This window comes from Oryctolagus cuniculus, chromosome 13 (genome assembly GCF_051225735.1).
Source record: "Oryctolagus cuniculus isolate XC-2025 breed Fujian yellow rabbit chromosome 13, ASM5122573v1, whole genome shotgun sequence".
NCBI classification, from domain to species: domain Eukaryota; kingdom Metazoa; phylum Chordata; class Mammalia; order Lagomorpha; family Leporidae; genus Oryctolagus; species Oryctolagus cuniculus.
In genome coordinates, this window is record NC_142879.1 from 101,686,027 (window position 1) to 101,708,600 (window position 22,574).

Here is a 22,574-nt window from a genome sequence, read left to right on the forward strand (position 1 = left end):
AGATAGATATTTCAAAGCACGCTAATCCTCAGTTTCTTCCCCTCCGACACGCCTCTTTACCAGGACTCTCCACCAAACGACGGGTGCGCTCGGAAAAGGAGGTGTGAGTAGAAGGGACTTTCTTAACATGATCAAGCCCTAGATGAACACCCCAGGGCTACACCACACTCAGTGGTGAAAGCATAGCAGCTTTTCCCTCCAGTCAGGAACTCCGAGACACCATGGCCCAGAAAGTTCTAGTCACAGTTATTACGCATGAAAAAGAAATTTTTAAAACCACAGGACTAGAAAGCTAGAAGTAAAACTATCTGTGTTCTCAGATGCTGAGATACATTATGTAAAAACCTCTAAAGAATCCACACGCACACAGACAAACTAAGTTAAATGATCTCATTGAAGTTGTAAGATTCAATCTTTTTGTAAAATTTAAGTTTTATTTATGTATTGAAAGGTGGAGCAAGAGGAAGAAGGGTCTTCCGTCTGTTGGTTGACTCCCCGAATGATGACAAGAACCAGGGCTGGGCCAGGCTGAAGCTAGAAGCCAGGAACTCCATCCCGGTCTACTGTGTGGGTGTCAGGGACCCAAGTACTTGGGCCATCGTTATGTGCGGCCTCCTAGGCACATCAGCAGGAAGCTGGATCAGAATACAGGATGCAGGCAGCCCAGGCATCAGCTTGATTTGCTACATCACAAGATCCAGCCCCAGGATTCAACCGTGGATGTAACACTCAAAAACCAAATCTAATTTACACTTAAAAATGCACTGCATTTCTATCTGCTAGCAGTGAATAACCAAAATGAGACTTAGAAAGTTACTCTGTTTACAGCAGCATCAAAAAGAATACACACTTAGTGAATTTGATGGAGGAGAAAGACTTATACACCGAAAACTACAAACACTGCTGAGAGAAATTAATTATAGAAATAGGAAAGTTATCTCTTGCTCGTGACTTGGAAGGTTTAGTATTGTTAAGATGACAGTACTTCATAAAGCGATCTATAAATTCAATGAAATATCAAAATCCCAGTGGCATTTTTTGCACAAATGGTAAAACCAAGCCCCAAATTTAGGTAGAGAGTCAACAAACCCCGAAAAGCCAAAACAGACTTGAGAAACAGGAACAAAGCGTGAGGACTCACATTTCCCTTATTTCAAAACTACTCTGACGCTATCACAGTGTGAAAGTGTGGTGCTGGATCAATGGCACAAGCCCCCCCCCCACCATGTACAGTCAATGATCGGCAAGGATGCCAAGACCACTCAATGCGGCAAGAATTTCCTCTTGCGCAGGAGGATGAAGCTGGAGCTTACCTTATACCACATTCAAAAATTAAAATGGACCAAAGACTGACGTTTCAGAGCCAAAGTGTAAAATCAGTACAGGAAAACACAGGGCAAATCTGCATGACTTGGATTTTGCAATGGTTTCCCAAATATGATACCAAAGCACAAGCAACAAAATAAAACAAACAGATAAATTAGAGTTCACTAAAATTAAAAATGTCCATACACAAAGGACATTATCATAAAAGTTAAAAGACAATCTAAGAAATAGGAGAAGATATTTTAAAGTCTTCTAACTGATAAGGGACTAAAATCCAGAATATATTAAGAACTCCTACACCTCAATAACAGAAAGATAATCAGATTTTTTAAAATGAGCAAATTATACGAATAGCTATTTCTTCAAAGAGGATATATGAATGGTCAGTAACTGCATAAAAATATGCTGAATATCACAGATCATTAGACAGATACAAATCAAACCACAAGATACCACCTCAAAATTACTAGCATAGTTTCTAATGAAAACAAAACAACAGCAAATAAGAGGTGTGGACGAGGATGTGGAGAACCCTGTACTCGTGGTGAGAATGTGGAACGGTGCAGCCACTATGGAGAAGTCTGGTGGTTCCTCCCAAAATTCAATACAGAATTAACATATGATCTAGTAATTCCGCTTCCAGGTAAACACCCACCAAAGAACAGAAAACAGGCTCTCCAACGAATACTGGTCCACCAATGTTGGTAAGCAGTTATTATACACAACAGACAAAAGATGGAAACAAACCAGTGTCCACCAGTAGATGAATGGATAAATTATGGGATGTACTTAAAGGGATATTGCCCAGCCTTCAAAAGGAATGAAGTTCTGATATATACTACCACATGGTTGAGCCCTGAAAACATGACACTAAGTGACAAAGGACACACACAAAAGGGCAAACACTGATGTGAAATACCTAGAACAGGCACAATCATAGAAATGCAGTAGATACAGGCTCCACAGGCCTGGGGGAAGGAGAAATGGGAATTACTGCTTAGGGTCACAGGATTTTAGTTGGAAGTGATGGGAAATATGTGGAAATGGTCAGCAGTGACGGTGGTGTAACACCGTGAATGTAATGACCGCCACCAAACTAAAAAACCAGTAAAGCAGCAAACTTTGTCTTATCTATATATTTTACCAAAATAACATCTGCAAGATAAAACTGGAATCCAGGAAGCAGGAGCTCCAACAGGACGACCAAGAGCAGTGCCAGGACCGAGAGCTGCGCACTCGGGAAGTCACGGGGCCACCAGCAACTGGCTTCCATCTCCATGCGCTGGAGACGCAGCCTGAAGCTTATGGGTTTCATATTAGACTTCTTGCAGATCTTACATTCTTGGGTCCCATATTAGTATTATTATTAGAGAGGCAGAAAAACAGAGACAGACAGACAGATGTAAACAGAGAGACTACACAAGACAGGGTATGCAGACAATGACTGGGACTGCAGCCAGCAGCCAGAAACCCAGTCCAGGTCACCCACAAGGGTGGAAGGAACCCGACAACCCAACTACTTGAGTCACCACCTGCTGCCTTCCAGGGTGTGCATTAGCAGGAAGCTGGGATCAGGAGCAAAAAAACGACTGGAACCCAGGCCTCCGAGCGCGAGACACAGGCATCTTAACTGGTGTCGTAGTCTCTACGCCAGACGTTTACCCCATACCCCCTTTTGTTGCCAGTCAGCTTCATTCAGAATCTTACTTCACAAACTACTGCCTTGACTGATCTCTGTGTCTGGCATTGCTTTAAAAACCATGAAAGGAATAAAAGTAACACAGTCTTGTGCACGTGCAATGGACACACTCATGAAAACAATCTCATTAGAAGCAATCATGGAGGCCGGCACCGCGGCTCACTTGGCTAATCCTCCGCCTGCTGTGCTGGCACCCCGGGTTCTAGTCCCGCTTGGGGCGCTGGATTCTGTCCTGGTTGCCCCTCTTCCAGTCCAGCTCTGCTGTGGCCCGGGAAGGCAGTGGAGGATGGCCCAAGTGCTTGGGCCCTGCACCCGCATGGGAGACCAGGAGGAAGCACCTGGCTCCTGGCTTTGGATCGGCGCAGCACGCCGGCCTCAATGCGCCGGCCACAGCGGCCACTTGGGGGGTGAACCAACAGAAAAGGAAGACCTTTCTCTCTGTCTCTCTCTCTCACTGTCTAACTCTGCCTGTCAAAAACAAAGAAGCAATCACGGAGGCCCAGAAAGATAAAACCATCAAAATGCCCAGGCTTTGCCAAGGGCCCAGTCTTGTGTTGTTGGTGCTTTAGCTAAAAGAGGAAGAAAAATGTCCTATTTGGAAAGCAATCTGAAGTATGACAGCTATCTACAGAAAATCTAAAACATTTTTTCAACAGCTACAGTAACAGTACTTATTTTATATGGTGAGAAGCAAACTAATAATCAAATGTAATGTTCAAAAATAGGCAAAATCACTCTCCAGTTTCCTTACAGTATAGAAAAATTTTAATCGACTAATATGCTATGAAAGTTCACAAGAGAGTATTAAAACTTACCTGTTTAGACATTTCCTGAAAATTTTGCTGATTTTGCTCTTAAAAATGTGACATCTTTATACATCGCACTTTTTCACTCATAATTAATTCCCTTATCTTCATCCGCTCTGTCCTTTGGGAGTGAGAATGTCCTGTGGTTAATGGAAGCAGTGGTAGAGCCAGATCCATCCATCACAGCCTGGGCGCAGGCACAGGTGTCCCCTCTGTCCGAGGAACGCACGGGCAGAACACCGCCCCTTCACTCCGTGTCACTCAGTCATTCAGCAAGCTCTTGCCAAGGCCCTCCCACACTCGTGGGGCAGTCTGCTACCCAGCCCCCTGCCTTCCGCGGTCTTCTAGAAAATGCATGGTGGCTTCCAGAGCCTTAGCTGGGAAGGTCATAAAAGGCCTGAAGAGTTGCAGGTCCTGGGGGTGTAGGGGGGGAGCCAGTGTCCGTCACGCCCTGCTCGGGCTCTGTGTGCAGCACGGCTACTAGACAGGTCATTTTCCTGGGGCTACTGTGGCCTAACTCTCTGTGCCCCACCTGCTGCCTCTGTCTCTCTCCCTTCCTGTCTCGTTCCTGCCCTCATTCCCCTTATTATTCTCGCATAACAGGCCATATATAATACATAGGTACACACACATCATACAACTATCCATAGAATACACAAAGCCAGAAGACTCACAGAAAATGAAACTAAAACATAAGCGTATTTTGGTGCAAAACATTTTTATACCCATGAAGGTTTTTTTTCATAATATGCATTTTCCGCATGTGTCATACATAACTAGATACATATATATGTATGTGTGTGTATATATATATATATATAAAACACATAAATGCACATATAACTGTAGTGTGCTTTGCATGTTGCGATTCTTGAACCATTTTGATGGCCCTCATCTTTGGTTTGTAAAATGCACGCAAACATCTAGATGTGTCCACACCTGATAAGGCTGGGTGGGGTGCGTGAGAAACAAAGACTGCTTGCCCACATCTAGAAGATCAGAGAAAATCATTCCTTCTGGGGCTGGCACTGTGGCACAGTAGGTGAAGCCTCCTCTTGCAGCACCAGCATCCCATGTGGGCGCCAGTTCGAGTCCCAGCCGCTCCACTTCCCATCAAGCACCCTGCTAATGGCCTGGGAAAGCAGTGGAAGATGGCCCAAATGACTGGGCCCCTGTACCCACGTGGGAGACCTGGAAGAAGCTCCTGGCTCCTGGCTTTGGATCAGCCCAGCTGCAGCCGTTGCATCCATTTGGGGGTGAACCAGCAGATGGAAGACCTTTCTCTCTGTCTCTAACTCTGCCTCTCAAGTAAATAAATAAAATTTTAAAAAAATACATTTCCTCACCTCCAGGAGGGGAAAGCATTGATTTAAAAAAAAAAAAAGAAGAAGAAGAAGAAAATCATTCCTTCTATCTTTTGTTCTCTAACGATTTCATTCCTCTAGACTATCAAAGCAAATCAACACAAGATCCTGCTTAGGCTGTCTACCTTCTTCCTGTGCAGGGCAATGCCAGTGAGGGAAACACGGAGGCTATGGCACAGGAGATGACGCCACCAGGGGAGGCACCAGCACTCGCCCCAACCCCAACCAGGCCGTACTCACTGCAAGCTGAGCCCTGCGACAGCTGGGTCCCCAGCGAGGGGCGCAGGCAGCAGCCTGGGAGTGTCACACGCAGGAGGAAGGGCCTAGGCAGGATGATGTAGAGCAGAGCCGCTCGCAGCTAAGGGCGGTGACCACAGGGAGACGGGCGTGTGTGGCTAGGGCTCCATGAGCGGCTTCTCTCTCGGGCCAGCGCCTACCTGCTCAGACTCGGCTCTGTGACGCTGGACTGGGAATTCTCAGAACTGCTTTCCTCCTTGGCCAGGTCAGGCTGGGCTCAGCCAGCAGAAGCCAAAGCAGATGATGCCCCAGCAGAGGGAGGCAGGACACACACCTGTCGGCTTGCCCAGCCGCCCCAACCACGGCCTTTACCCCAGGCGGTGGCAGCTGCGTCCAGTCCTGACAGTGGGTTCCAGCGTCTAGGTGTTCTTTTCTCCCCATTGCCCCCAACCAGGGCGGTGTCCCGTCTGTAAAGGTCTGGACCCCCGGCTCTGTCTGCTCTCCGAGGACCCTCCTCTGAGTGCCAAGGTGCAAGCTCTCACTGGTAGCACCCACTGCTCACAGGTATGGGCCCCAGCTTCATGGATTCCAGGCACCTGGGGCACCAAGCAGCCGGCACAGAGGCCTGCGTCCCAGCTGGGACACGGGGCGCTCCCCGCCAGCTCTGCCTTGTTTCCCTCTCTCCCTTCTGCTCTCAGGAGGGGAGCTGCAGTCCTGAGGCCTGCCTCACCTCTCACCTCTGCATTCCTTCCGTGTCTTTCCCAACTAAGTAGTATCTGATGATGCTACAGAGGTTTCTATTCTGTAAAGGGGAGTGGCCACTCTCACACCTGTTTCCTAGCAGTTTGGCCTCCACCTGCTACGACGAGGCTTCCTTCTCTGTCCCAGGGTCTGTGGACGGCTCGCCAAGAACCCCAGCCCACTGGCTTGTTGGTTGCATTTTGGAAAAAATGACTTACACCATCGAAGAACACTCCTTCTGTACGGCAAAGAATGGGCGAGGTCTCGGCGCTGCGTGGCCTCCCCAGCACCTAACACGAGTCCCTGTGATTCTGTCTCCGAGATGACCTTGACATACGCTTCAAGAGCCATCCTCTGAAACCAATCATCAAGCAGTTAACAGGCTGCGTTCCACGGGCTGGCCCCGACAACAAATAGTGTGGGAATTTTAAGCTTCCATTTTGTTAAGTGTTCCATAACGATGCAGCCGTCGAAAGCGTCCTGAATCTGTAAATATGAAAACTGAACCGGAGCGTACACACCACTGAGGTATGGTCCACGGAGGCCAACCTGTTTGTTCTTTTCCTGAGAGTCACGGTAGCAGCTATCCTGTGGCACAGTCCCTCCATCTAAACATATTTCTCTGAAATAATTCTTTAAAAATCCAGTGTAAATGCTTTAAAACAGAATCTACAGGACACACACAAACACATTTCAGTTTACCAGGATGAATGTCTTTTTTGTAATTAAAAGTGCAGTTAAAACATCAAGGAATTAATGATTCATGTTGAACGTAACATTAAATCTACTCCATGTAAAAATGACATCATTTATCAACAACATTACCAAAAAACAGGAAATGAGCAAGTTCAGAGACACACTCTATGCAGTATTTGCATTATAATTTATGCAATGATCTTAAGAGTCTTTGAACATAGCAAGGTCACTTAAGGTCTCCAGAGATGAGTTAAGTCCTACTAGAATGTTCTCACAACAGTAACTAAATTTTTAAAAATTTTAGGACCAGCCTAAATCAATCCGATAAAATTTTATTCCAATAAAACATATGTTGATCAGTAACAGTAACTTTCAGAATTCATTTTTCTTGTGTTTTTTTTTTCCTAAAATTCTGAAAACAATGTTTGTAACAAATTTTTAGGGGTCTCCTTTTAAAATAGAGGACTCAAAGCAGAATGAACAGATGTAAGAGCTGCTGGCTTCAGCAGTCCAGCTCCCCAAATTTTCTTCCCACCCTCAGGGTCACCACGTTTGGTAATTTTATAAAGAATGTCTCATGCAGTCTTATTCCATTGCATGAGAGTCTGAGGCCAGGGTGTTCACTATGGAGTCTCTGTCAGTTGGCAGAAAATAGAAATAAATGGAAATTACCCTTGTCTTCTCAGACAATAAGCATAGACTAAAAAATCCCTTAAAGCCACTTAAGTGTATTTTTTCCATCAAGCTTTCTCTGATGACCTAGCTAGAATTTATGTCTGCTTCTGAGATTTTATTAAATCCAAGAACACTGATGATAATGTGCTACCTTGTATCACAACACCTACACCCATCAAGCTTCCTACCAGGACAAAAGCCAAGACATTTGCTTTTCAACTGTGTAAAATGCACACGTACTGACTCCAATGAGAATGGACATGAAGATGGAGAAATATTGATGTCCTTAGAAGACGCATCGCTAGAACTGTGTGTACCCGCGCCTGGGGTCCACACCAGTGTTACTTCCAAAACAGCCTGCATCTCACAGGGGACAGATCCACTGCCAGACTTTCCACCTGTTCACACTGCTGCTGCTCTCAGCGGCTGCTGGCGCTGGAGTTGCAAAGGCCAGTCTAACCATTGTCGCACACACACCAGGATTACAACAAGAAACTTCAGCAGCACCAGCTCAAGGTCAAGGCTGACATAAATGTAAAATGTGAACCGCAAGATGCCGAACGCAGAATTTGATGAACGTCAAAAAAAAATACAAAAGCCCTGCTTAGCATGGAGAAGTTCAAGAACGATGCAAATCCATCTGCATTGGGTTGAGGAGGGGAAATGCCTGTGGGAGGAATTCGGGAAGGCTGACACGACGGAGACAAAGACAAGTGCAGGGATGGCGTGGACGTTCCAACAGGAAATGGACTCCATTACCAGAAGGGCACAAAAGGCTCAGGGCTGAGGCATGGACTGCGTGGGGAAAGGGAGATGAGGGAACGGAGGCCAAGGGACCACACCTGCAGCATCTTAGCTTCTCAGCTTCATGCTGTTGTCTCATGAAGACGGAGGAAAATACATACCAGGCGACTTACGAAGAAAGACATAAACCTGACTACCAAGCTGCAACGCACCAGGAAACCTGGGGCTCAAACCGAGGGTTGTACCTCAACCCTTGCAGGAGAAGCAAAATGCAATAAAGGATAACTAGCCAGACCAGATATGCAGCAGTCTATGTATTAAATCTCTACAGTAAGTTGAATCTAATGGACTTCAGTCGTGCATCTGTTAACTGCCCTCTTGAATTCAACTTTACCATCGAGGTTTCACCCTTGCCCAGGAAAGTGACCTCAACGTGTAGATACCCTCATGAAGAATGAGCTGAAAATTAAAAAAAGGCAGTTTTCCTTCCCATCTCCTATTTTATTGGGCAGAACTGAGGGATCTCAAAGCTAGGACCCACTGGTGTCATGACTCTACAAAAGCACAATACATCCAACACATCATTACCTCCCACTAGGGATTTCTACTCACAGGGAACGTTCACGGTGCATTTATAGCAGGCAACCAAGTGCATTCCGTTTGCATGTTTGGGTGATCGCAAGAACATCTTCTATCTCTACTGGAGAGGAGAAACAGTTTCCTCAGTGCTGAGTGACTAACTCTTCAAGGAAGGCTATGAATCTACAGCGCGTGTGGCTGAGAAGGAAATGGCGAAGGGTTCTCTCTCTCTGCTAAAGGAAGGGTCCACCCTGTTCTTAAAGGAAACAGATTAGCACCCAGGGTAGTGCGTGGAGCCAGACCTTGCCCTGGCCACAGAGGATGGCCAGAGCTTTGCAGAGCCACGAGGGTTCTCTCTAAACCACACACCAAAGTCAGAAATGGAGCCATCTATCAGCAGAGATGTGATGTGAGCGTAGCATCACGGCCAAGGAGAATGGGTGACGTTTTCACAAAGTCGTATATAGGACTTTTTACTTTCCAAGTTGTAGAATTTTTTTTTTCAAGAGACTATAACAAATGAGTCCCCACCACCACCACCACCACCACAAGGTGGTGTTTCTGGAAGTTCCAATACTCGACGGCAGTATCACCTTCAGTACACACTGCTATGTCGTTCAGGATTGTGTCTCTGGCAACAAATAATGAGTGTCTGACAATCGCCCAAAGCTCCTCATTTTAATTTGTGGTGCAGTGAGAAATAACAAGGTGTGTGTCTTTATTTTTTTATCTATTCTTCAGCCTGGCCTCACTCCAGCTGTTGGGGCCATCTGAGTGAATCAACGAAAGGAAGACCTTTCTCTCGGTCTCTCACCTCTCACTGTCTGTAACTCTACCTCTCAAATAAGTAAATAAAATCTTAAAAAACAAAAAAGGAAAGCTATGTTACCTTGATACCAGGTAGAAGTTAAAAATTAAGACACTTAGCGAGATTACTCCTATGTCTCATTACATAAAATACAGAAAATTAAATACTTCTGCTTAGAAACTCATCCATCTTGTCACGTTCATCCACACTCAGAGCCTTGAATCCTTAAATTCACCAGCAACCATAGGCTACATGCAGGAAGGAAATGGTAGGCAATTTCCTGAATCCACAATTGAACCCAAATAACTAAAGTCTTCACTTTTGTTTCTCTAACAATGTGTTGGTGTCTGAAGTCTTTTTTTAGAAAACTCACTAGCTCTAGAGGCTCATTCATGCTTTGGGACTCTCTAATGTTATTTTATTTATAAAATTTTTACACCACAATGGTTAGCGGTTAGAAATTTTCTTGGCTACGCTGTGCTACGAACAAAACAGCCATGAAAAAGGCACAAATTAACATCTCTCTAGGAGTTATTTTCCCACTCTGGTTTACTTAGGATAATACACAATTTTTCTAAATGGGCTCTTCCTGAGCAGAAGTTACTAGGTCTCCTAGATTTGCATTGCTGTCAATTTTAGTGATTTGGGGGTAACTTAAAAATATTTAGTTGTTTTTACATTAATGATGTGTCTATAGATTTCTGCAAGTTACTCTATTAAACTGTCTACATTTTTATTACACACTGATAGTCCTGACTGCACACATATGAAGACCTGACCTAACTTTTTATTTCTTTTTAAAAATAATTTTTAAATGTATTTATTTGCAAGACAGAGAGAATGTTCATTCTCTACTGTTCCTTTATTTCACTCCTCAAATAGCCCACAACAGCTGGGGTTGGGTTGCAAGTGCGTAGGCCCACCCTGGCCGATACCGTGACTTCTAGCCCTACAGATTCGTGTTAGACTTCTGACCTCCGACCAGCATATAATTCTGTCCCAACTCATACCCGCCACTGAGACACAGCAGCGTGAGCTGTGCCACTAAAACACAGCAATACTGGAGCAGGCAGGACTCAACAACCATAGGTCTGCAGAGGAGAGAAGGGGCGAGCCCGTGGGCTTTGCACACAGGGATTCTGAATGATTTTCTGTCTCCAAGTTTCCCACGCTCTGTTCTGGAAAAGTTGAAGCACCCCAGCTCTGGGCACGCTGCAGGACAGGACTTCCACAAAGGGCATCATTTGTCCTCGACTTCCTGTGGACTCCACTCCAGGCTGAGGCGCATCAGGGAATGACTGATCTCCTGTCTGCCGAGGACAAAAGCAACTGCCAACAGTAACGAGAACAGACCTCGGGTATTTGGGAAAAGGCAAACAGAGATACCACCCCCCCACACACACACACACAAAACAAGCATGGAGATGCAATGACTGGGGTGACTGCAGGATGCACACACATGTGAGGATGAGCCTTCGGAGAACCAGGCCACCCGTGCAAGGTGCTGGGCCTGTGTGCAGTTAGGAATGACCCGCACACGAGGAACGCTGCCACCTGGTGACCTGGTGAGAGGCAAAACCTTCTCAGGGACCAGTTTCAGTAGCAGATGCTGATTAGCCCAATTCCGAAAAAGCTCATCACACATCTACTGACGGCGACAGAGGGCGCATCTGGAGATGGACATTGTCAATGAGAGGTCAAGTCACAAACAGAAATAAGTAGACTCTCATCAGTACCTGCTGAGACCGACAAAAGGGGTCACGTACAGCGCAGGAGGCCTGAGAGAATGCGTGTCCACAGAAGAAAATCCATCTTCTCAAATATCTAAGACACCCCTGCTTGGTAGGAACACAAGCACAGACTCCAAGCCCAAACCTTTCTGATGAGTTTGGCCTTACACAAGGATGCACAGATCTGAATCCTGTCTGGACAGAGAGCTGCTTCCCCATGTTAAATAAATGTTTAAACTGTGCACTAAGAGACGGCAGCTAAGCCACAGAGCGTGTGTCAGACGGAAGTAGTCAGGGCTGTTTTTCTTTTTTTAAAAGATTTATTTATTTACTTAAAAGAGTTACACAGAGAGAGAAGGAGAGGCAGAGAGAGAGGGGGGTCTTCCATCTGCTAGTTCACTCCCTAATTGGCTGCAATGGCCAGAGCTGCACCGATCCAAAGCCAGGAGCCAGGAGCTTCCTCTGGGTCTCCCACATGGGTGCAGGGGCCCAAGGACTTGGGCCATCTTCTACTGCTTTCCCAGGCCACAGCAGAGAGCTGGATCGGAAGTGGAGCAGCCGGGACCTGAATCAGTGGCTTTACCCACCACGCCACAGCACCAGGCCAGGACTGTTTTAACAATGAATTCTTTTGGCTCACGCTCACCTGGGAAGCAACAGGTAATGGCTCAAGCGCTTGCATCTGGCTGCCTCCATAGTGCGTATCAGAGTGCCTTCGATCAAATCTTACCTCTCCTTCCAATCCTGCTTCTTGCTAATGCACCTGGGAGGCAGTATTTGACAGCTCAAGTGCTTCAGTCTGCACCACCCACATGGGAGATCTGGATGCAGCTCCTGGCTCCTGTTTCAGCCTGGTCCAGCCTGGGCCGTTGCAGGCATCTGGGAAGAGAACCAGCTGAAGGGAGATCTCTCTTTCTGTGTCAGTCTGCCTTTGAAACAAATAAACTTTACACACAAGAACAAAAGCAAATTTGAGACAGAAAGCAAACCAAAGAACTAAAGAGCTCCTTAAATGTACTACGGTTTTGCAGTTCGAAAAATGAAATTCATGGGGCAGGCACTATGGTATAGCAGGTTAAGCTATTGCCTGTGACGCTGCCATCCCGTCTGAGCACTGGTTTGAGTCCTGGCTGCTCCACTTACAATCCAGCTCCCTGCAAACGTGCCTGGGAAAGCAGTGGAAGATGGCCTGAGTGGTTGGGCGCCCACCACTCACATGTGAGACCCGGATGGAGTTCCAGGCTCCTGGCTTCAGCCTGGCCCAGCCTTGATCATTGTGGCCATTAGGGGAGTGAACCAGCAGATGGAAGATCTTCTCTGTTCTCACTCTCTATCCCCCTCTCTGTAATTCTTTCAAATAAATGAAATAAATCTTTAGAAAAAATAAATTCTCACAAATAAACTCAGAGGGTTTGGCTACCAGGAAACCATTTTTGTTATGTAAGACTTTAAAAGTTCACACGTAAAACCAAAGAACAAGGTGGTAGGAGAAAGAATACCTGAGCCACAAAACAAACTGAGGCCGGGGTGGGCACTGGCCTAGTGGCTAAGCTGCCCACTGGGATGCCCACATTCCCCATCACAGTGCCGGCCTCAAGTCCCAGCTCCACTCCTGATTCCAGCTTCCTGCTGATATGCTCCTGGGAAGCAGCAGGTGATGGCCTGGGTCCCTGAACAGCCACATGGGAGACCTGGACTGAATCCCCAGCTCCTGGCTTTGGCCATGGCTCAGCCCTGGCTGCTGCGTGAACATTTGCGGCATGAAACAAAAGATCACAGCTCTGTCTGTCTCCCTCAAATAAATAAAATTTAAAAAACTAAAAATAAAATGAGGCTGGCCCTCAATATATGCATATACACAAATCAATGTGCATATATTTAATACCTAACAATTAAATATGTAGATATTATGTTCACTAATAACATATCACTAGGTTTATATAACTTATGTAAATATATATATTAGCCATGTTCAAGACAGAGAAATTGATAGTACACCGTTTAAAGGGTGGTAGAATTTTTTTTTTAAATCTCAGATTTGAAAGGTCCTCATTTGAGGACAGAACTGTTGAGAAATCTCTCCTTATACTGAGCAAAACTGGCCACCCTCCTCATAGCTGCCCTGGAATGGACAGATTTACGTACCAGAAGTCACAGAGGACACTGCTGGCATCCGGCAGGTACTACAGATGGCAAGAGATCAGGCGTGGAGCAGCAGCTTCTGGTCGCATGGTGACCTGGAGAATATCCCCTATCAAAAGAAAATTTAATTCAAATTTAAAATTTGGGTACTCTGTTATCCAAGAGAACTATCCTCAGCTTTCCCCTGAGGGCCCCCAGTTTGCAATCCCTGCTTCAGAGGGTTTATGAGACTCAGGCTACGTGATTGGCTCCAAACTTTGAACCAATCAGGAGGAACACACAGAAGATGTTACATACCACATACAATCACCAGGCTTGGCTGACACCATAACCCGACTCACACGCTGAGGCCTCCAAATTGGTTTTCCATTCGAGTGGTTCTACAGAAACAAACTTTACCTTGGGGATGTGAATTCACCACAAACCTAATCACCGCCTTCAATACTGCTTCATTCAGAGGGGTACTCTCCAGACAAGGGTTCCAGGCCCATTCTGGCTGCTCTGGTCAAGGCCACGCCCACTGGGTCCCCAACATCCAAGTCTGCTCAGAGTGGAAAGAGTGAGAAAGAGACAACAGATCCACCTCCTCACTGGAACATTTTCAGGATTTTAAATCAGAACTACCCAACTCATGTTCATCCTAGAGACTGATTTTTAATTATCTACTTACTCATCAATTCAACAAAATAGTTGGTGAGTTCTAGGTAAAATTAACATCGAAGGATTTCCCGGTACCTGCTCGTCCTGAAATTAGTTGCTTTCTAATTTCTCTGGGTCAGGGAGAGAGAATTCAAACAGCTGGGCAGAAAACTCCTGGAGTAAAAACAAGAACTGGAGGGGACTGGCAGCACAGGCTTTGGTTCAGGGCTCGGCTGGGGCTGGGGATTAAGTGAGAGACGCTCCTGTGAGCTGGGCCTCACATCCCTTAGATTCACGCTGCAAAGCTGAAGTCTGCTATCCTGGCTTTCTTGTAGCCATAACATCCACAGCAATGCAAAGCTGACAGGTGAACATGACTCCAACAGCTGTGGGAGTTCCCTGTGTGCCTTCCGAATTAGTAAGAAATAGGATAAGAATGCTATTGTGAAATATTTTTAATTTTGGGGGGGAATTAACATAGGACATATTAATTCTACTTTAGGGCCCTAATTATCAATATTACCAAAAGATTTAAAAAATCCAACTGCTATATTCCCTGCCAATATATCTTGCCCATAATAGCAACGTTCTACTGTAATTCACAATTTTCTTGAGCAAATGTATGAGATGTAAGATAAGGGAAAATATTTTTAGCCTGTTTATCTAAATTGGTTATCGACACAGTTTAGCAGCACAACTTAACACAAATTCAAAAGAAACAAATTCAGTTTCGCAAAATAGGAATTAGACTTTGGAAGATCTTTTAAAAGATACTATCTGTAATGTTAAATAAGGGCCACACATTCTGACAAATTTTTTTTTTTCTGACAGGTAGAGTGGACAGTGAGAGAGAGAGACAGAGAGAAAGGTCTTCCTTTTGCCATTGGTTCACCCTCCAATGGCCGCCGCGGCTAGCGCACTGTGCTGATCCGAAGCCAGGAGCCAGGTGCTTATCCTGGTCTCCCATGGGGTGCAGGGCCCAAGCACTTGGGCCATCCTCCACTGCCTTCCCAGGCCACAGCAGAGAGCTGGCCTGGAAGAGGGGCAACCGGGACAGAATCCGGCACCCCCGACCGGGACTAGAACCCGGGGTGCCGGCGCCGCAGGCAGAGGATTAGCCTAGTGAGCCTCTGACACATTCTTACATTAATTGAGAACCAACACTTGGGGCCTTTTCCTTGCTTGTTTTCCCACTTGTTGTTCATGCTGGTCATTCTAGCCTTTCTTCCAGAAGACTGGATGCATGGTTTTACCGTTACAAGATAATCAGCTTTTTTCCTTCCATCGTTATTACAAAGGCTCCGGAGAACAGAGATTCTACAGCCATGACTTGGGAGATTTTACTTTCTGTACTGTATTAAATCTTGAAATCCAATAACAGGACGTCTGCACCGGGGCTCTCCGTAAGGCAGTGTTTCCTGCTGGGAAGCAATACAAAGATATTGCACAGATGTCTAGCCACCAAGGTTAACAGGAAGGGGACACTGCTGGCATGCAAGTGATGAGGACCGAGGGGCAAGGCTTTCCTCTGGAGAGCAGCACAGGACAAAGAAGGGAGAATTCTGCTGCACCCTCCGTGCAGCCGCTGGCTGAGAAACTGCAGGTAACACCACAGCCTAGGGCCTCTGCAAAATCACAACCTGTTTTTTCACCGTTTTAATACACCCCGAATTTTCCAGGTTGTACCTATCACATAAACGAAAGAAAGGCTGGAGGAATTTTTGTTTTAACTTTACAAGCGCTCAGCATTTTGGAACACCACCCCAATTGATGGAATCGCTAGTGAAGCAATTTATCCGCAGCCCGGGAGCCCGCATCTGGAGTGGGTAAGCTTACAGTAATCCCTCGTAGGGCTGGAGCACCTGACACTCGCTAGTGTGACCAGCGTGGCCCTGCCCAGGCCTCACTTTCTGACAATTACCCTCCTTTCCTGGTTCCTTCATTTTGCAGCCAGTCCACTGCTGGTAAACCACACTGGACAGGTCAGGCGGTTAGCTAGATCCCGAGTCCAAAACAGCCAGTCAGCACTACAAAATATTTGTCATAAAAGAACCAAGGATCGGACCGCACAGGGTTGAGAACGGCTGATCTAGGGGTGTGGGTGCATGAGTGAAAATGAGATGTACCAGCATATCCATTCTTTCTGTGTGTTGCTTTAGGGTCCCAGCGTGTGTCTATGAATGACCGATGACAAGTGCGTTAGATTGGGACAGGTACGCACGCGCTGACGTGTGTCACACTCGAGCTTCCCGGTCTCCCGAGGGCTGTGTGAGCTGGGAACGGGCGGAAAGGCTCAGGCGGGCAGCGCTGTCTGCAAGCCCAAGGCCAACACGGATGTCGCTGCTCTTGCACACGCGGTCTGCCTCGTTTCCTCCTTACACCTCCCCAAGTAACATTGTGAACGGACCCACACCCGCAGCAAACGCTGAGAGCAGCTTCTCAGACACGCACAAAGGAGCTGAGCGCACAAAATGTTCTGGTCATGACGCAAACTTTTCTAGAAACCTAGGCGTTCGCTCACACCTGAGTCTACCGGAATCTTTCCCAGGCCAGGCGCGGCGTCAGCGCGGAAGTTTCTAGAACGCCCGAGAGAACATGGCAAGGGCAGCGTTATGGGGGGGGGTGGGAGGTATATATAGACATAGATATAAATATGTATTTAAAAAACAAAAACCAGCGGTGGTGACAAGGGGCCACCATAACTCAGGTAAAAAGATGAAACTCGGAGACCCCCGCCCGGTTCCCGCCCGAGGGCGGCGGCGCCCCGCAGTGCGTGCACAGCCAGGTTCAGGTCCTGCACCCCGGGCGAGATGGGGCAGGAACGCGGGTGCAGGGAAGCAACGCGGGGCGCCCCGCCGTGGGCCCCGAGAGCACGCGCGTCCGCGAGCCCGCAGGAGACGCCGCAGCCGCCCGACACCGCCCGTGAGCACCCGCAGCCGCGCGGCCACGCCGGGGTCTCCGCCGACGGCGAGCGCGGGGGCAGGGGGCGAGGTGGGGCGGGAGGGAGGACGGCGGCGGGAGACCCCGCGCCCGCGCAGCCCCGCACTCACCCGCCTCCCCGCGGGCTCGGGGCCGAGGGAGCCCGCGCCGCCCGCGTCTCCTCCGAGGCCCGGGACTGCGCTCGGTCCTCTCCCGGGCTGAGGGCGGCCCGCGGGGCGTTTTCCTCAGGACGCGCGGGAGCGCGGGACACGGGGGACCTGGCTGGGCCCGCGCCTGGTTCCGTGCGCTGCTCCGGGCCGCGCCACAGACCCCACCGCCACCGCCGCGAGAGTGCGGGAGTGCGGGCGGCGCGGGAGGCGGTGTTCGGGGCGCGAGCCCGGGGCGGCGCGGGTGACCGAGGCCGCGGGAGCCGGGTTGCCCCGGACGCGGGAGGCGGTGTTCGGGGCGGCGCGGGTCACGGGGACCTCGGGGGCCCGGGCTGCCCAGGACGCGGGAGGCGACTGCGCGCAGAGGCTCCGGGTGGCGCAGGTGTTCAGCTGTCAGTGGTCTCCTCCAGGAAGTACCTGTTCTCCCCTCTTCTCTCAAGGGAGGCTGGGAGTAGAGGTGTGGGAGTGGAGGTGACTGGTGTGGCTCTCTCCCTGGCAATCCACTCATTTCCCTTCCCTAACTGCAACATGGGGGAGCCTGGTAATTGACTTTCTGGTTACTACCATTACATTTTAATTAATTGGTTTGAGTGGTAGAAAGAGAGAGAATACTCCCATTCAATGGTTCACTCACCAAATGCCCACAATGGCTGGGGCCAGCCAGCCCAGGCCTGAAGCTGGGAGTTGGAACTCGGTCCCAGTCTCCGTGTGGGGGACAAAAACGCAGTGACTTGCATCATCACCACTGTGTTTCAGGGTCTACATATGCAAGAAGCTGGGTCAAGAGCTGGACTCAGGAATCAAACCCAGCACTCTCATGCGGGACTTGGGCACCTTACCTGGTGTCTTAATCTGTAGGCTAATTGCTCTTGCTTGCACAACTTTAGATCTCAGCGAGACTGAGACCTCGCTGTGGCGTGGATCATCTATTCTGTCTTGAACTAATGAAACAATTTGCATGCCTTGGCCACCCCAGCAGAGGCTGAGCCAGGCTGAAGCCTGGAGATAGGAACTACTTCCTGGTCTCCCACATGGGCGGCAGGAGCCCAAGCACTTGGGCCATTCTCCTCTGCCTTCGCAGGCACAGTATCGGGGAGCTGGATCAGAAGCAAAATAGGGGTCAGCACCGTGGCATAGCAGGTTAGCCGCCGCCTGCAGTGCCTGCATCCCATATGGGCACCGGTTCGAGTCCCGGCTGCTCCACTTCTGATCCAGCTCTCTGCTATGGCCTGGGAAAGCAGTAGAAGATGGCCCAAGTCCTTGGGCCCTTGCACCTGCGTGGGAGACCTGGAAGAAGCTCCTGGCTTCAGATTGGCATGGCTTTGTTGGGGAGTGAACAGCATATGGAAGACCTCTCTCTCTCTCTCTCTCTCTCTCTCTCCTTCTCTCTGTGTGTACACTGACTTTCAAATAAATAAATAAATCTTTAAAAAAAAGAAGAAGCAAAACAGTCGAGGCTCTAGTATAGCATGTCTGGATAATAAGCAGAGTAATGGCTTAACCACTGCACTGTGATGTTGGCCCCAATTCTCGCATTTTTTTTTTCAAGATTTACTTATTTATTTGAAAGTCAGAGTTACACAGAGAGAGGGGAGGCAGAGAGAGAGAGAGGTCTTCCATCCGCTGGTTCACTCCCCAGATGGCTGCAACAGCCAGAGCTGCACTGATCGGAAGCCAGGAGCTTCTTCCAGGTCTCCCACATGGATGCAGGGGCCCAAGGACTTGGCCATCTTCTACTGTTTTCCCAGGCCGTAGCAGAGAGCTGGATCGGGATTCTCACATTTTTTTTTTTGCATATGTACACATTGTGAATGGTTACACAACAAATCAATAATATACACTGCCTTAGAAATGCCTTGTTTATATACCTCTTTTATTTTGATATAGTACAATGAACCTGTGTTCCCACTGTAAAAAAAAATTAAGGTGATATGAAAAACCATAGCCAAAGGAAATGTAAGTACATTTATATATACATAATTAAAATTAGGTCATGTATTAGATATCAGTGTACAGTGGATTGTTTTATGTATCCAACTTTTGATTCTAAAATTGTGAAATTCTTAAACATTTTGAATTAAAGCACTTCACAGAGAAAAGATGTTTTTTCCTTGCTTGTTATTTACATGTAATACAGTTAGTTGGCCTTTGGGTTAGAAAGCTTTTGCAAGAAAATAATCAACATTAGAATCTTGGAATTAAATTTTTGGTGCGACACAGAAGCATGCCATGAGCTTCACACATTACATGAAAGAAATCCTAGAAAAATAAATTGTATTCACAGTTTGAAATGATGAAGACAATATGGAATTCACTGTGTTTTAAACCCACATGCTGCATCACCACAATCCAGTTGAGTGTGGACATTGTACAAACTCCAAAAACCTACTAAACTGACAGTGGGAAAGACAATGTGAGAGACTGAGACGGGCCAAAACAACAAAGTGTGGGGAACAGAAACACAAGAGTTGAACTGGCTTAGCAGAGAGGAGAATGCTGAAACTGGATAGCTCGAAGCCGTCAAAGCCAACAAAAATAAAGCATTTGCAAATCACAGAGCCTCAGAAGACTCAGACCTTGGAGGCGTCTCTGAAGGCCGGGGTACAGGTGGGCTAGAAGCAGGAAGACAGCTTGAAGGTCTCATTTAAGGAGTAACCGGACCCCATGTCGTCTTCCCCAAAAGAAAGCTTGCTAACTCGAACACCAGGCACAGCTGAGAACACTGTACTGACAGCGCGAACACACTGAAGGCTGAGAGGCAACAGCCCTGTCTCCTGGTTACCTTTCTCCCCCTGGCAACCTGGCTTACACCTTCAGGAAGAAGACCCAGCCTAAGTGCGAGGATCTGTAGATGGTTCTGTTTCAGAGTCCTTCCCATCAGATATTCGGGTGGTGGTGGAGTAGGGAGAGTATTTGTGTAGAGTAGGGAATAACGGAATTACACCCTCTTCTTCCAGAATGAGAAGTCAATAAAAATATCTAAAAAAGAAAATAGCAATAGCAGCTAAAGCATGAAATTTCAGAATACAGGAACATTGATACAACACTAAAGAGAATGATGAGAATTGTTGTTCATCAACAGCCAGGAGAAAATCAAGGCCTCAAAAAGAACCAAGGCCAGCCACTGTCTAGCTCCATTATCCAGGCCCAGCCATTGGTCACAAAGGCTAACTCACTCCAGGTGAACACAGACCATCAGAGGAAGTGGAGCTTCTTAGCTGACCGTCAACTCTTGCAGCAATGATGCCGCCTGACAGCCTGCCTCCAAACTCAGTGGCATGCGTGTGTTAATACTCACTCAGGAGACTCAGTTGCTGTTTGGCTGGGCTAGGCTGGTCCTGACTGAGTGGCTCTGCTTTAAGCTGTGTCTTCTGGTCTTGGTTCCAGGCTGTGAGTCTGCTGCATCTGTCACATTCTGGAACCCAGGTTCACGAGCAAGGGTTCCCTGCGGCATGTCCTGATTACAGGGGATCCCTTCCACGGATACTCGCAAGTTTCTGATTGTATTGTACCCACTGACCAAAACAGTCCTATGGCTAAGTTCAAAGTCAGGATGGAGGTTCTTATTTGTCCATCACGAAGCCTTGAAAAGATATAAATAAATATGTGACAGCACCATAAAAGAGTAAAGAAATTATTGGAACAAATATTGCGATCTGATAAAGCACCCTTCATCATAGTATTCAACATTCATCACCTGTGTCCTTGGGTAGGTCATCATTCTCATTACATAATCATGTTCCATCTCTAGCAAGAATATCCAGGATGATCTGCAAAATGAATGATTAAGTGTTTCCAATTGGCTTCTTTTTTTGTGCTATTTTAAATTTTTTCATAAATTGTTGTATTTAGAGTCTTACTGTTTAATTCTAAGCTCTTTGTTTTATCTAAATAAGAAGAAACTGCAGAATGCTGTGAAGCGTGTTTAAACCCATTTTATGTCAAGTAGCACTTGTTCTGAATCTTTAGAAAGTAGAAACTTAGAGCAAAATGCACTGGAATGTAGAGAAAGTTATTTGATATAGAAAGTGTGTAGTCTAGCCAAGAAGTGATTACCCCAGAAATCCTCATGGAGAATAAAGGATTTAATGTGAGACTTGATATTTTGGAAAAACAAACTGAGGATTAATAATATCCGGGTGATGTCTCCCAATAACACCAAAGGAAACACTGAAGACGTCTTAAAAGAATGGCTTCCAGATGCTTAGTAAATCATGTGTCCATACCAAATGAGACCATGGCAGGACAGGATATTTCTTATTTTGAGAAGAGAAGCATTCTTTGGGTGACTAGTGGTGTTTTTGCACTTTGACTCTGTAATATCATCAAAGAGATAAAAGCCAAAAGCGTTACCCTTTTCAAATCATAAAATGATAGGTGAGCTATTTGCAGTGAAAATTAGTTTTATCACTCAATGTGATTTATCTGTAAGAAAAGAAATGCTAGGGCTTATGGTGAGATGACTTGTTTATTTCATGGACTGGAACATAGCTCAAAGTCTCATAAAGTTGGAGGACGATTGTGCAAGAGTCAGTAGGACAAGAAAACTGGGATGACGCCTTGCGCATAGGAACATTCTTAGATAGGAAAGTTGTTGGAGGAATCTGGACATTAGAAATTGATTTCCTATGATCTGCCTACACTCACAAAATCTTGGAGAAGACTTGATGCATACCCATTTGGAGATCACTTGTTTGGTTCATTGACAGAGATCTTCTATCCCTGTCTTCTATCCCTTCAAAGTCTTGGCAACTTGGATTTGCATGGATCAAAAATTGTGCCATAGGCTACTGGCTTTCAGAGTTGGCATCCTAACCGTTCACTGAGGTCACTGACTTTGAGTTTTCCACATTGAAATCCTCCTTTGACTCTCTCTGTGGTCGGCTTCCTCATCTCCATAGTACCTGGCAAGAGTTTGTGCTTGAGTAACTCTTCTCTGGGTCTTGTCACTGGGTTGAAAAACAGCAGCAGCAGCAGTAGGAACAAAACTAGTTTCTAAGGAACACAAACACCTCGTAATCAGATATTATAGAACAGAAACGAGAATGTGTATATTCTTTGGGGGATACCCCTTTTAATCAATTAAATTTTCTATAGAGGATATTAAGCACAAATGGGCCATTTGGCAATTTCCCTGGATATTAAGTGCTTGAAGTAGGAAAAAAAAGGGGTGGGGGGAAGGAAGGAAGTCTAAATGAACCAAACTAATCTTCTAATCTTCTATTTCCTTCCTAACTGGCAGATTACCTGCAAGTAAGAGGCAGAAACATAGATTAATAAACCATATGCAATATATTGCCAG

General features: G+C 46.7%; 1 protein-coding gene and 2 long non-coding RNA genes across 4 annotated transcripts in view; all 3 read right to left on the bottom strand.

Annotated features, from left to right (window-relative positions):
* Positions 1-5,873, bottom strand: part of LOC149122812 (outer dynein arm-docking complex subunit 2-like) — a 166,078-nt gene extending 160,205 nt beyond the window's left edge. Inside the window, 1 exon segment of the mRNA XM_089311277.1 lies at positions 5,767-5,873. Coding sequence (XP_089167403.1) covers positions 5,767-5,873 — 107 coding nt within the window.
* Positions 5,874-11,749: 5,876 nt separating this feature from the next.
* On the bottom strand, positions 11,750-17,470 carry LOC149122813 (uncharacterized). 2 transcript variants are annotated; one of them, XR_016219235.1, is made up of 4 exons: positions 17,237-17,470; positions 15,440-15,604; positions 13,973-14,088; positions 11,750-13,656 (listed from the first exon to the last, which is right to left on the bottom strand). It is a non-coding gene; the product is annotated as an uncharacterized LOC149122813 (long non-coding RNA). The 2 variants fall into 2 exon arrangements; XR_016219234.1 differs by having other exon boundaries at positions 13,973-15,604.
* A 1,657-nt stretch (positions 17,471-19,127) lies between these two features.
* On the bottom strand, positions 19,128-21,049 carry LOC149122814 (uncharacterized). The gene is made up of 3 exons (XR_016219236.1): positions 20,970-21,049; positions 20,571-20,855; positions 19,128-20,251 (listed from the first exon to the last, which is right to left on the bottom strand). It is a non-coding gene; the product is annotated as an uncharacterized LOC149122814 (long non-coding RNA).
* Between the last annotated feature and the right edge of the window lie 1,525 nt (positions 21,050-22,574).